The 14,738-nt window shown below is 41.1% G+C and overlaps 1 protein-coding gene across 9 annotated transcripts in view; it reads left to right on the top strand.

Moving 5' to 3' along the window:
• SIPA1L2 (signal induced proliferation associated 1 like 2) overlaps positions 1-14,738 on the top strand; it is a 252,417-nt gene that overhangs the window by 167,566 nt on the left and 70,113 nt on the right. For all 9 annotated transcript variants that reach the window (XM_059715456.1, XM_059715435.1, XM_059715454.1 and 6 more), the window contains one exon: positions 1,031-1,305. In XM_059715456.1, coding sequence (XP_059571439.1) covers positions 1,031-1,305 — 275 coding nt within the window. The remainder of the gene's footprint in view (positions 1-1,030; positions 1,306-14,738) is intronic.

Genomic DNA, 14,738 nt, shown 5'->3' with positions numbered 1-14,738 from the left:
TAAAAACATATATATAGATATATATCTATATCTCATTAGCAAAAGCTAAAATTGGAAGTATTTGATTATTCCATATAATGCCAGACTACCTTCCAGTTAAGTGTGAAGGATCTTAATTCCCCATTACTAAAATTCCTAGTGACATAAAGGGCACATCCCCATGAGTAGGGACATGTATTCCCTGGGGGCAACTAGCATGCACACTCTGGGGTGTGGCAAGTTGCCCCAGGTAGGGTTGGGGCTCCAGCAGTAGCAATTTGGGTAAGTGGAGCCTGGTCGGTGGCTCTGGCTCGGCAAGCTTTGGTTTTGGGTGGCACGTGCTGCCACCATGTGCATTGCCCTGCTTTTTTTCTGACTCAAAAAAACCCGTCATGCTTCAAATTAGCAGCACAGCAAATGCCTACATGTGTGGTGCATGCAGTTTGCAACACCACAAATCACACGTGCATGCTCATGGGGATGCGCCCAAACAGTCTTAACCTATTTCTAATTATACCTATATCTGAAGATGTTGTGTGTCTCTGGTTCAGAATCTGATTGTATACCCAGAGAAACGCATACGATCTTGGCTAAGACAGAAAGGGAGACAACCTTCTAGAATTGAAATGTTTCTTTTGGTTTGTCTCATCTTAAATCTCAAGGTTAATATTGTCTTGGGGAAAAAAACATCCACACACCTGCAGTCAGTCAGCCAACAATGGACAAAGTAAATGGCATGTTTACATTTTGCTTGCCTTGTATTTTGAAGCTAGGGCAACTGCTAAGTATTGAATGAAATATAAACCTCCTCATGTTGAAGAAAAGATAGAAATTTGACACAGGACATCTGGTTTCTCCAGGGTAGTCAAATTTTAAGGCTCTAAAGAGCTTCATGTATTGTGCTGTACACACAAGCCTCTAGTCCAACATAAATGACTATGCTATTGTCATACCATTACAAAGCTTTATATTACCTGAAAACTGATTCTTTTGTGTTTCCAAGTAAATGAGTCTACAGAGACAATAGCATAACAATCTGATGCTCCTTTAGATAGTGACCAGAGGATGTGAAACAACGGAAATGACCCTGCGGAGGAATGGGTTGGGCCAGCTTGGATTCCATGTTAACTTCGAAGGGATAGTAGCAGATGTGGAGCCATTTGGTTTTGCATGGAAAGCTGGCTTAAGGCAAGGGAGCCGTCTAGTTGAGATCTGCAAAGTGGCGGTGGCAACCTTGACTCATGAACAGATGATTGACCTTTTACGCACATCGGTGACAGTAAAGGTGGTGATTATTCAGCCGCATGATGATGGATCGCCAAGAAGGTAACAAACAACAATCCTAAATGTAACATCTGCAACTCTCTCTTCTTTCCTGCTGCTTATTATTTGCATCCTTAGCAGGTGGCTTACTTTGGTCTAGGCTCTCAGGAAATGGATATCATGTCTCCTATTTGGGGATAATAGAATTGTGGCCGTTAAAGCAATTTCCTCCCTACTGAACACACCTCTCCCCCACCTCCCCAAAAAGCTATTACTTCCTAATAAAAGATAAAATATGATCCTCTAAGCAATTTAATGGGGAATTCACTTTATAAAGCTTGAAAGGATAAGATGTAAACTAAAGCACAGCATGGCTAAACTATTATAAAAATTGCTTGTGACTTCTCTTCTTCCACAGGAGACAGTTTTATTATCTTTTAGAAATTGGGAATCATTGCCTGAAAACTATATACCTTCATATCCTTTGAGGTTTCTTTGACTCCTAACTACTAAGATGCAAGATACCTTTATCTTAAACTGTAATTTTGAGAAAGGAATAGTGAAATATTGGGGATGTTGGCCTTTACACTGTATTTAATCACATACCACACAAACCCTTTTTCCAAATATTAGCATTCCAAAATTGGGGTGCGAGTCTGAAGTGGGGAAGATGATTTTTCTGCCCAGATCAGAAGCCTGGAGATGCTGTAAGATAGCTGCTGTTTATTTACCTTCTCGTCTCTCCAGTAGAAGGCCAGGGAAGGCTGGAGTCCAGCAGATGCAGGTCCAGCATTAGTGTGGTCACACACTCCCTGGATTTCTGTTCCACTTAATGTTTTAAAACCAGCTGCCTAGCAGCAGCAGTTAGCATTTCTAGTCAGGTGACACTGAGGAAGTCAGTTAACTTCATTGTTCATTACAATGTACCTGATTCTTCCTAATCTCTCTTCAATCCACAGTTGTTAATGGCCCCCCTCCTGTTTAATAGTTTTGAAGTTCCACTAATCAAAATACCCTTTCTTCAGCATTTTTTCTGTGTGTTAGCTATTCCTGGTCTCTCTCCTCCTATTTCACAGCTTTGCAGACTGTTTTTAGCTCTCTTCAAAATCCTGTCCATGGAGTTGTCTTCAGAAGCTAGTTTCAGCTTTTGGCTGAACAGTCGACTGTCTGACAGTACAGCTGTGAGAGGGTTGAAGCTATAGCTTTTGCTAGTGTAGGAAAGGGAGGGTGAATGAGTTGAAGTTTAGGCTCTGTCCCTGCTCTGGAAAAATCTTTTTCTCTCCATTTTGCCTTCCCCGCCCTCCCCCCCCCCCCCAAAAAGATACATGTATTGGGGGGGGAGCGAAGGGGGGGAACGGGACGGGACAGGGGTGTAGTATGTGAGAGAATCTAGGATCCATTCATGGCTTCTTTCCCATTTTTTGCAAATATGTTTCAGTCGCACTCGCATTAAATGTTGAGTCACAAGACTGAAATACTTGGTTAAAACTGTCGTCTTGCTGTAACATGAAATAAGTAAGTCCATACTTGGGAAAAGAGCACAATAACAATGACTGTACCATTCTTTTCAGGGGTGGGGTGCAGTGTTCTACCCTTGCCAGTGCTTCTCTCTGATTTTACTGCTGTTCACTACCAGATTTTACCTCTCTGGTCCTTTGAATAAACGCATATCAGCTGTCACCTACATTGGATTCAAAACTTCATAGAAATCAGATTTTTGTTTTCTTATCCTTTATTTAAACCAAATGAGGGTTTTTTTTGTGAATAATTAGAAGTTCTCTAGAGTTGACTCATTTTTGAAGGTATTCTTAAATCTTGTAATGATTTTTAATGTAACTGAAAAAACAGGAAATGTGTCTTGCTCTTGGCATGTAAACATGCCATAACGTTTTACATGGCCTACAACACTGTGAAGTCAATGCCTACAAAGGCTGGTATGTTCACATTCAGTCAATGGCAATTCTCCAACAATCATTTCTCTGATGAATGACAAGTGTTCTTCCTTGCCCCAACCTGCACTTTCAACATCTGGGTTTCTTTTGAAAGAAAATATCTGGATACATAACAGCATTATATTTCCTGCTTACATAGATTTTGCAATTAAGTCTTTCTGCTTAGCTTGGATTTTCTCACCATCCGTTTCCAAGTATGCATTTTCTCTGTCTTGTTAGGTATACATTCCCAAGCTTTTTTCAAAGTTTGGGCCAAATAAACTGATCTCATTATGTATAAGGTCAGATGTATATTCTTATAGTGTTTGTGGAAAAAGGTATTGCTTATGTGCAGTTTTTTCTGTATTATTTCTTCTGTATTATTTTATATGCAGTTTTAATTAAAATGATAACACAATTAAAATGATATACAAAAATCCAAATGTTTGTATAAGACAAGACATTAAGACACTTGACACCTACTCAGTCTGTAAGGTAAAGTTCTGTTAGGATAGTGACTTGGAAAGGAGGCTTCTTTGGAAACTAAATATGTTCTTCACATTTTTGGGACCTGGGTAACTTATCACTAAAGAAAATCTGCAAATTATTTTAAAAAATAACTCACTTTTTAGAAATGTAGAAAGCACTGGTACTTATTTTGTGTCTGATGATGAAAAACGTGTACAAAGGTGCAGGAGAGCCAGAAATCTTCACTCTTGCCTCCTCTCCTAAAGAGTCCCTTTTTGATCCCACTGAAGCCAAGTCCAAGATTTTCAGAAGTCTGAATAGTGACTTTGACTACTTGAAAGGGATCTGATTTTCAGAAAGTATGAAGCCCACCATTCCCCAAAGCTTATGATCTAAATGGGGCAGCTGGAAGTTGGAGGAAAGCAACAGCATACATGTAAATGGTTAGAATAATATATTTTCAAATACCAAGTTCATAGACATTAGGGCTGGAAGGGACCTTGGGAGATTATAGAGTCAGCTGGGGTCAAAAGATCCCAGCAAGATAAGCATCCAAATGTTTCTTAAGAGTCCAGAGTAGGTGCTAGCACCACCTATGGAGGGAGTCTGTTCCAAGCTGTGGGGACTCAAACAAACAGTAAAGAAGTTTTTCCTTATGTCCAGCCAAAAACGACCTTGGAGGAGTTTATGACCATTGGACCTTGTGATCCCTTGGGGTGCTTTGGTGAACAGGTGTTCCCCCAAATCCTGATGCACACCCCTTATAGGCTGTACTTATAGGCTACCACCAGGTCACCCCTGAGCATTTTTCCAGGCTGAAGAGTCCCATGGCTGTCCCTCTTGCCCTCCCATATCAGGTGTCCCAGATATACCCTGGGTGGTTGCTGAGACATCCTTATGAGAGCTATCATTTTGTTTCTGTAGGTGGGTTCCCTGACCGACTGGCAATTAAATAAACCTACTCTGCATAGAGGAAACATCTCCAATGTGTAGACACTGCATATAATGCTCAAATAACCTGTTCCACATCACACTGAAGCCATTCCTTTTAGGAAATGTTCAGAAAAGTTTTATTTAAGGAACAAAGTGTGTATGAAAATATGTAGAAAAATATCAACATACTTTTAGAGGTATAGATTGTAGCCATGTTGGTCCAAGGACACAGGCAGACAAGGTTCCCTGAGTAAACCTGATATCTTTTATTAGACCAACTAAAATAATTGGAAAAGTTCTTCTTTGCAAGCTTGTGGGTACAAATACCCTTCATTAGGTTGCAGTTGGTCTGCGCTCTTCCTGGATGGAATAGAAAAGGAGCCAGAGGCCAATAGGCACGTGAGAGAGAATGAAAAAGCAAATTCAGGCAGTCAATGGGTGAGACGCAGGTGCGGGGGGGAAGAGGAATGTAGACCTGGTGATAGAATATAGCTGGTAAATAGTAGAGAGGTTACCTGGGGTGTCATATGTTAGGCATGTTATAATGTGTCATAAATCCAGTGTCTGTATTTAATCCATAGTTTTTTGTTTAATCTAGTAGGCTGATGAACTGGAGTTCATAGGTTCGTCTGTAAAAAGGCGTTTTGTAAGTTGTACATCTAATGATGATGGTTGGATAAAAGCATGTTAAATGGATTGAAGAAGGAAATGGAGAAGGGTACAAATTACTGAGGGGGTGGGGAAGAAAGAAGAGATGGTTATTTGGAGACCAGTGATCACTGCTACTGATTGGCTAAGATTTGTGCCCGTGTTGTTATATTAATCTTGCCCTCCCCACTCCAGCCTGCCTGTTATCTACTTGCTGCATTTTGCCTTTTAGACTGTAAGCTATGGCTAAGTGTTGTAAGTTTATATTATTGCACCAGGCACAATGGAACCCAATCCAGTAGTGGCCTTTATTTGCTAGTGCTATATAAATGCTAACTATTATCATAACAAACCATTCCCTTTGTTGTTTGTTTGTGCAGAGCCCATCAGAATAGGACCCCTGAATTTGTAAGAAAGTGTACTTTATTTATTGGGTAGCTACAGGAAAGTACTGCTGAAGTTGGATGCTTGAAAGAAACCTTTTGTCAAGGCTGCAGTCCTTTAATGATCCTTTTTCCTGCATATATCTGAACAACAAATTGTTGAAGTCTTGCCATTCTCCAAACTATTGAATACTGGAAAATTTAAATGCAAAAGAACAATTGCATGAATGATCTAAGAGAGAGACTTGACATTTTATAGGTAGCATTTTATAGAAAAAGGTTTCCTTAAAACCTAGGAATCTTTTCTTAATTATTTTGAAGTCTTTCCTTTAGTAAGCCTCTATATCTAAATATTATGCTCACTCTTAAATGTTTGGCTGAAGAATAACATGTACTTGTCTTATATTGGATCCATATGCACGTTTCTCTTCAGAAATCCTATTTCATGGGTATTTCAAAGCCATTTGAATGGGTACACTTTTGTTTTTGAAATGAGAGCTAGTATGTTTTCAGAACAAATCATGCATGTCCTCAGCTTCTCTGCAGCCACAGAGAGGAGCAAATGTTTCTTTGATTGTCTGTGGGAACCTTTCACAAAGGATTCCTTTCCCCCCAAAAGTTCAATTTTCCTTCCCTACTCCCACCCCCAACCAAGGATTTTTTAGAAAATGCAGCATTTGAGGCATATTGCCTTATCAAATGTTTTCCTAGCATTTGCAGCCCACCAAGTGTTCAGCAGCTGTTCACCAGCTTCTGCAGTCAGGAGTTTAGCTGTCTTCCCTCTTTGCTTTACAATGAATTTAAATGCACAGTTTTCAAGGACACTCTGAAGCATTAACTGATATGGTGTTATCTTAAGAGCCTGGCTGGAGACCTGGCGTGTTTACAGGTTTACAAACTGGCTGTTTTACAGAAATCCTCCTGTGAGTAGAACCCTGGAAGCAACCTTTGCTGCAAATTCCTAGAGAATACACCATGTCAGTGTTACATGATAGACTGGTTGTTGTAGTGGGGACCAGAGGGAAAAGTTAAGAATAAATGCTCCTAGAAATCATTGGAATCAATTTGCTACAACCCATGTATCTAGTTCTTTCTTTCCTTACCAGGCAAGTCAGCTACATATAAGAACCTTAATATTATCTAGCCACCTGAATTTTGTCTTTTCCAGTCTCTCCAAGTGCAGTTTTTTTTAAAGTTTCCTCAGTTTTTTTTGCTAACTTCTATTATAAAATGAACAGAAATAAGATGGTTATCTTTCCCATGCTGGGTGGGGGAAGAATCTGCAAGAATGCAGCAATCGCTTCTATTTTCATTTATTGTTATTTCTGCTGTGACTCCAGAGTATGTAAGAGTGGCCTCTGGTTTTAGATCACCAGACTCATATGTAAGAGTGGCCTCTGCTTTTAGATCAAAGTCCTGCTATGGGCCCACACGGTCTCAGGAATAGATATACAATGAAGCAGAGCCTCTTGTGAGAATTAATGAATCTTGGGAGACCCTGGATATAAAAAAGCTTCTAGCTTAGTCTCAGAGGGAAGTATTATAAATTGGTGAGAGTAATTCAGGACACTTATAGGGTGAAGTTACACAATAAGTTTAGACCATAGTAGACCTGTGGAATGTTAAGCGGTGTTAAAGTTAGAATATTCTGTGAGCAGTCTCACATTAAAGATTAATACCATTTCTTGCCTGCCCAGCTCTGACGTGCCATAGAGAGCTGGTGAGCACAGGTCTGGCATCTGGCTTGGGTGGGGGAGAAGCAGTGCATCCTGGGATGTTGAAGGACTGCAAAATCCTTGTTTTATCTTTATGGAGCAGACAGAAGTTACCCTAACACGTTAGGTAGCATGGCCCAGAGTTAACCCTCACTGGAAACGGTGTTACTTTGACTCTTGAGACATGTACAGATGAGCGTGGACATGTGGTATGCAGTGCCACAGACCCATCTGTCGTGCCACATGCCACGCGTGTGCATGTGCAGGCATTCCCTGCATGGTTACTTTGCAGCCCCAAGGGGCAAAAAAACCCCATGCCTAAAAAAGCAGGGCAGCGCATGTGGTGGCAGCGTGCACTGCCCAGAATCGGAGCTTGGTTGGTCAGAGCCACACTCGTGCTGCCAGCCAGGCTCCATGCTGCAGGAGTGCCGTGGCTTCGGCTTCCCAAGCCCCCAGGATCCCAGGTAAGGCTGCTGGGGCCAGCAGAGTTGCTGACTCCAGCCTCTCTTACTCCACCCAGGTCAATGTGCCATGCACCAAGGTGTGCCACTGCTACTTGTCCCTGGGGAAAACGCGTGTTTCCTGCTGGTGGGGACATGCCCTGAGAGAGCACTTAGCATGAGTTAATGAGCTTTAACGTGTAGATACTCTTGTTTTAAGCCCCCTTCCTATATAACCTGTAACATACTTTAAGTGCCTTTAATATGTAACAGGTACCTTCACCCTTAATTGACCTCATGGTAACAGCAAGTTCATGTAGACCGTTAGAGGTCCAGTGCCTCACCTGAGTATAACTGGATTCAGAAGACCAATAGAATTGTGGGAAGTTTTGAATTGACTGACTGACGTTGGTGGGTACTATACTACCTCTTTGGAAGTCTGTATCTAGAGGGCACATAGGAATTAAGATCTCAATTTACTGTAATTCAGGTTCCTCAGAGTGTCATTGTGAAGCTATTGTATATTACTTTTGCTGGCAGTCGTGCCCCTTCATGACTGCATACCAGCTTTCCTGGAGGTTTCATACAAATGTTGCTTTTTAATCACAGTGAGGGGTGCCCTTTAACTTGGACAGTGAAATAGATCTGAATCTTCTTTAAAAATTATTGACTATTTAGAGGTTGACTGGATATTGGTGATTGACCAGATAGATAGGCCACTTTTCTAACGCAGTTTGGGAAATTATATTTTTCTTGTAGATCTTCAATCATTTAGGAAACTACTTTTTAAATATTTTTTCTGTTCCTCCATCCAATCCAAAAGGGGTTTTTCAGTACTGTGCATTTTTCAGATATTGCCTGTGTGGGCTGGGAGCAGTCCGAGGCTTTTGGGGGCGCGCGGCGGGCTGTGGCCAGGAGCCCGCAACGGTAGGGCGGGTACTTTTGCACGACGGACTAGAATTAGGCACGGACTCGTAGCGGTTAATTAAAGATTGTTTTACTTACACCGTAGGTGGTCGCGGTGCAGGCAGGAAAAACTTTTTTGAGTTGCAGTTACAGACAAACACAAGTGGAGTTTGCTAGGCTCCACCGAAGACACGCACGGAGTTTGCTAGGCTCTGCAAAAACAAACGCAACAGAGCTCTGGATACCCTCGACGAGTGCGCAAAACCGTAGATACGTCTTAAGAATTTAACGAACGAGACGGGAAGAGGTTGGTGGTTGATCAGGCCGCTGAACTCTGAGACGCACACAAAGTTTCTGTTACTCTGCCGCGTGCTCAGAGTCCCCACGAGATGGTTGTGGAGTCCTCTACCACTTGGGCGGAAACTGCTCAAACCTCTTACACGGCTAGCAAGCCAATCGCTAGCCGCCATGTGGGAATAATTTAGAAACAGCCAATAGTGGGAAACAAATTTACATACGGGTGGTGGGAACTCCTTTGCACCGGGGTTTTCTCTCTGCAGCTGAGAATTGCACCGTGCAAAGAAAGCTCCATGTGGCGGGAAATAATTCTGCAGTGCCGAAGCTCACACACAATCATTGGGTCATGACATTGCCAACAAAATTCCAATTTGAGTCGCCTAATTTCTTGCTAGCAGTCAAGGTCAAAACTCGAAAACAAGTCATTTGTAGGCCAGGGACTTCTATTCCCTATTACTTTCTCTCATGGGCAGCACTAAAGGAAGCTGTCATTCCCCTTCCCTACCCTTGATTTCATTTAGACAGAGAATTTCATTTTATCATAATAGATAAGTGAGTTGTTAGTGTTTTAACCATAGTATTTTGATTGTAGGTCTCTCGAGTTTTTGGATTAATAGTTGTTTTCCCTACCCTCTTTCCCCTAACTGCCAAAAGCAAAAAGGATTACCTCCTTCTTGTATACCTTTTTAACAGACCTGATGTCACAGTGATATTTCGTAAGTCTCATCTAGTCCTGATTTCCAGGAGACTTATCATTTTCAAAAAAAGTAAAAAGGCACAAAATTGGCACTGGAAGTAAACTGGTTAAACCAGTTCATAGGGTGCCAGAAGTTCAGGATCGAAGCTGTTTGCAGTTTCTTGTGGCACTGTTCCATGCAGACTACCTAGCATTAAATTACAAGCAAGATGCATAGATAGCTACGAATACTGACTGCAGGCTCCGGAGTTAGAATGGCAATAACACCTTAGGAGGTCAAAAGTCATTTTGGTCTCTGGACTAATAGTGAAAGCTAGTGGGGAGGAAGGGGAGAGAATGTTGAAAGGCTACCCCTTGTTTCTTTGCAGTAGAAATCATTGATGAGAACAAGAACTAGTCTTGGACTTAACAATTTTTATTTTTGTTCCTGTAAATAATGTCCTAGATGGCACTGTTCCTTTGTTTCTTCAGCACATCTGGATGCAGGAGTCCTCTTGTCATTCCTGCAGCAAAGGGCAACTTGATCTCGGATGTAGATTATAGGAAACTAGAGCAGTTTCGGTTGAATCCAGCATAGGTCTTTAAATGGGATGAAAAGCAGCACTCCAACCCTGCCCCCAGCTGTATAAAGAACATCTAGAAAGCTACAGCCCAGGTGGATTCAGTTCCTTTTCAGCTTATAAGCTTCTAGTATCTTGACCTGGATAACCTGCACAGGCCCTGGAATAGAATTAGCTCTTTGTGTAGAGGTTTCTGATTCATGTCTCTTAAGGAAGGTGTTCTCCTCATCTTAAAAAAACATTCTTTTATTGTCAAATAGCTCCCATGACTGGGAAAATACATCTGCCATTGGTGACACGTCCTTCTATTTCACTGGCATAATCAAACCTCTGTCTTACTCAAGCTTTATCATATGTCTACACAATGTTTTTCCCTCATCCTCTGCAGGGAAGGGGGAGGTTTGGGATGCTCTTGAGCATACTCCCTAACCCACTTCCCCTTACTAGACTTGGAAATGGATCAGAAAGCTGCTGCAAAGGCACCTCCTGTGGTCTTGAGAACATCCACGAGTAAAGGGAACTGGCCCTTATTTGTGTTCATTTTGTGTGTTTGGTGGGGATTTGGCATGTGCAAGCAGGAGCTGTTGAAAGGGTCATAATAAAGAACATATCTCCATGAGAGGGCTGTGGCAGGCTATACACCCCATACATCTCTAGCAAGGCAGGATATAGAAGCAAAGAGGTTTCATGTGTAGGTGGTTTGCATTAGTTCATTTTACGTACTAATCTTTGATTTTGCTCACTGCTGAGGATTTATTTTCCAGCTCATTTAAGGAAAAAAAAGGAACAAAGGAGAAAAATAATCTAGTGTTTGGCAGAATGTGTGCGCCAAGTGTGTATGCGTTCATGTGTGTAATATACGTGTGTGTGTATTGTATATATGTGCTGCATTTCTTCTAGGGCAGGGTCTTTTAAGGGGGGGATTTACACCTGCAGTTACACCATTTTATAAAACCATGTTCTAATAATAATTGATCTATTTTATTTTCTTGTACTTCACTTTTATTTTTACGAGAATATTTTAGTTTGAAATTAAATACAAGATGCATGTGCAATTACTTAAATACAAAGAAAATCTAGGGTTTCAAATACTACCATTAATAAAGGTATCTCCTCATCAAACAGTAAAATATGCAACAAATGGAAGAAATGCTTGGACCAAAAACATGGTACTGGATAAAAAGGATTCAAGTCTGTCTTTAGCTGAGGAAAAACATGCAGTTTTCATTTAGATCTGTAAGAAGAGACAAAGGAAATGAACAAGAGAGAGAACAGGCGAGCTAAAGGCTGCTCAGAGTACATTTAGTGGTTTTATGCCAGTTACAGCCTTGTTACACCTTACAGTGTGAGCTGTACAAATGTTGATGGGTGGTAGTGTTTGCTCAAGTTTGGAGCAGTCACACTTCAGGTCATCAGGGGCCTGGAGGACTGAAAGGTAAGAACCGCCCCCCCCCCCCCCCCCCTCCAAATCCCCCACTATTCTGGCCTTTCCCTTGTCTCCTGGTCCCATTCCTGCCACCTCTCCCTACTTGTAGCTGTCCAGCTCCATCGCAGGGGAGCAGGCAGAAAAGGGTTAACCTCTCTGCTCAACCACCACTGCCAGGCTACAGCTCTTCATGAGGCTTTGCCTGCTTCCCCAGGACAGACAGCACAGACAGCCACAAGTAAGAAGGTGGGGCAGGGGTGGGGACAGTGGGCGCAATGTGGGCCAGCAGGGGAGGTTGGGCCAGAGGGTGTTTATATTAAGTGGTCACCTAGAGTGGCTACACCTTAATGTAACACAAACTGGATAACACAGATCAGAGAAAATCCTGCCTTGGAGTAGTATAACTTTGAGCCACATAACAAGTGCTTAAAACTAGGTGTAGGTGTTAATGCGCGGGCAATCCAGGTGTTAAGAGCTCCAGGAGCTGCCCAAAATTACTGTGCAACAAGGCCATTGGATATGGTTTAGGACAAGATACAACTTAAATGGGGGATACAATAAGCATGTGGGTATTAATTAGAATGGAGTTTATTAGGAACATTTTTTTAAATGTTGGTCTTATTGAGAGAACTTTTTTATGCTGAGCCGGACAACAGAGTACAAATATCTGGCATCATCTTTGCTATTTAGCCTTGAACTATAGTTATGGATGAACAGTCTAACTGCAGATGAACCAAGAGAAGTGCTCTTATAAAACTTAAATTAAAACCTAAATGAAAAGTCCTTAACAGATTGCCTACCTCTTAAATTGTTTTTTAAGGCTTTAAGATTTAGAGAAATTAATTTAAATTTTTAAAAACTATACATAACATTTCTCTTTAGATGAATGCCCATTTTACAAATTTTAATGTGTTTGTTTGATTTGCCTTAAATATTTGCTTGCTATGCCTCTGCTATTAAAATGTATCTACATTTATGTTTTTGAGTATTTAAATTTGGTTTCCAGAATACTTCTAGAGGTCAGCAAGGTTTGGGGATGCTTTTTAGCACTGGCTTTTTGCTAGGATCAGATTCTGAAGTGAGTTTACACAGGTTGGATCAGAGTTCTCTGGAACAGTTTGGGAATTAGACCTTTCAAATGAAAATGAGTTTAAAAAGTGCAAGGGGGTTTCCAAGGTATTGATTTCTAGGGAAAATATGAATAGAAGTTGTGGCTTAATCATTTACTTGAGCTGTTTTTTAAATAAAGGTTATAGCTGCATGCGAGATATAGCCTTCAGTCCTAAATCCTAGTAGGTTTTTAAATTCATCTTACATATGACCATATCAAGGATATTAACAAGAAATTTTTAACAGTGAGTTTATTTTTTTTAAAAGAAGAGGTTTTCCAGCCTAAGTCTTTCCAGCAGTGGCAGAAATTATTTATTTAATTATTGCATGTATTCAAATATGGTGAGGAGGGAGTGATAAAGTTTAGTATATAACATTACAACCTACCCAGTAGGTGTTTTCTATCCTGTTCTTATTCTGACCACAATTTGACATAGAGAACATTGCAGGTGGACTTGGTGCTCCTGATCTGTGCAGGATCAGTCAAGAGAATGGAGCCCTAGCTTAATTACCAAAATATCAATGCACTACTTGTAAGATCTAGTGGACAGGGCACGCCCTGTCTTCATTCTGTTTAAGAAATGAGATCACCATACACAAATTTGGGACATCATAATTATTTCTATGGTTACTGCCTGATATTCAGACAGACAGGGGAAACTGCTTTTTAAAGTACTAGAATATGAGACCAATGTTTTGTTCGATTTTTTTTTTTTTTTAACAATTTTTTTTTATGTATGTATAAAAATAGCTTTTTAAAATGCATGTTCTCCTTTCTAATTTGTATGTGTAAGTCTTGTTTTAAAAGGAATCGGGCCCACTGCCTGTGCTGTTTGTAGTGGGGGAGCCAGCAGAGCCCCACAAAGAGCAGTAGCCTGGCTGTGGTGGTTGGGTAGGCAGGTTAACCCTTGCCTGCCTGCTCCTCTGTGACTGACAGCTAGGCAAATACAGGTAGGCAGGGGTGGGAGGAATCCCAAGGGGCATAAGGGGTAGGGGCAAAGGCCAAAGATGATACCACATATTATGGTCAGTCAAGCTGAGCTTGATTGCATATAGTTTTACGTTGGTTCTAAATCATGTGCTGTTATAACCACCAACACCCTGGCTTAAAGGCTTTAAGAACAAATTTTCTCCAAATCAGCCTTCTAGCTGAAGTTAAATCAAGCTGGATAGATAACCTTCCATGAGAGTGCACTTGAGAGAACACTCAATTTAGGTTACAAACAAATGAATGAAGTGAAAGCAGTGGGATGGACCAGGAGAAGAAACATAAGAGTGGCCTCTGTCAGAGGTTGCAGCAGCAGTAATTTCCAATGAATATTGAATATTTAGCATCCTGGAATGATTTCTGGCCTTCACAGCTGCTGCCATTACCGCACTCGGTTACAACTGATTTTGATGCATTTCTTGGTTTATATTTTATGAACTTTATTGAAGCTATTATTGAGCACCACTGAAACTTCTTTTTTGTGAGGCTGTTCCTCCAGGAACTTTGCTAAAGCTCCTTGTCAATTACATTTAAAAATTGTGTGATGGTTTTCTGCATCTTTTCAGTCCTGAAGTTTGTCCCTTTTGAATGACTGTGATCTAGGTACACTATATCCATTTATTTTTAAGTTCTGTTATATGACAAATAACCAGAAGTGTGCTGGAAAAAAAAAATTCTTCAGTTGAAGAAGTGGAGGAGATTTTCTAATTTTGGGGGACTCTAGCTCTTCTTTTCACACTTATTCATTACAATTCCTGTAATTCTCCAGAGCCCGTCTGTTGGTTCTTGAGCTAAAGATCGAGCAGAATTCTTCCTTGAGATCCACTCTTTAAGTGAGGTATGGGTTGCAGGCCTCAATGACCCACCCCAAGTCAGGTGGGCAGGCATTAGGACCCTGTTGCCACTTTCACCATCTCCTCAGCCACATATCTGCAGCTGATCCTCAGCCTACTGCCAAATGTAGAAGCCCTACATGCACAGGCCGGATGCAGCC

This window comes from Alligator mississippiensis, chromosome 1, assembly GCF_030867095.1.
Source record: "Alligator mississippiensis isolate rAllMis1 chromosome 1, rAllMis1, whole genome shotgun sequence".
Taxonomy (NCBI): Eukaryota; Metazoa; Chordata; order Crocodylia; family Alligatoridae; genus Alligator; species Alligator mississippiensis.
This window is presented reverse-complemented; position numbering and strand designations above follow the sequence as displayed.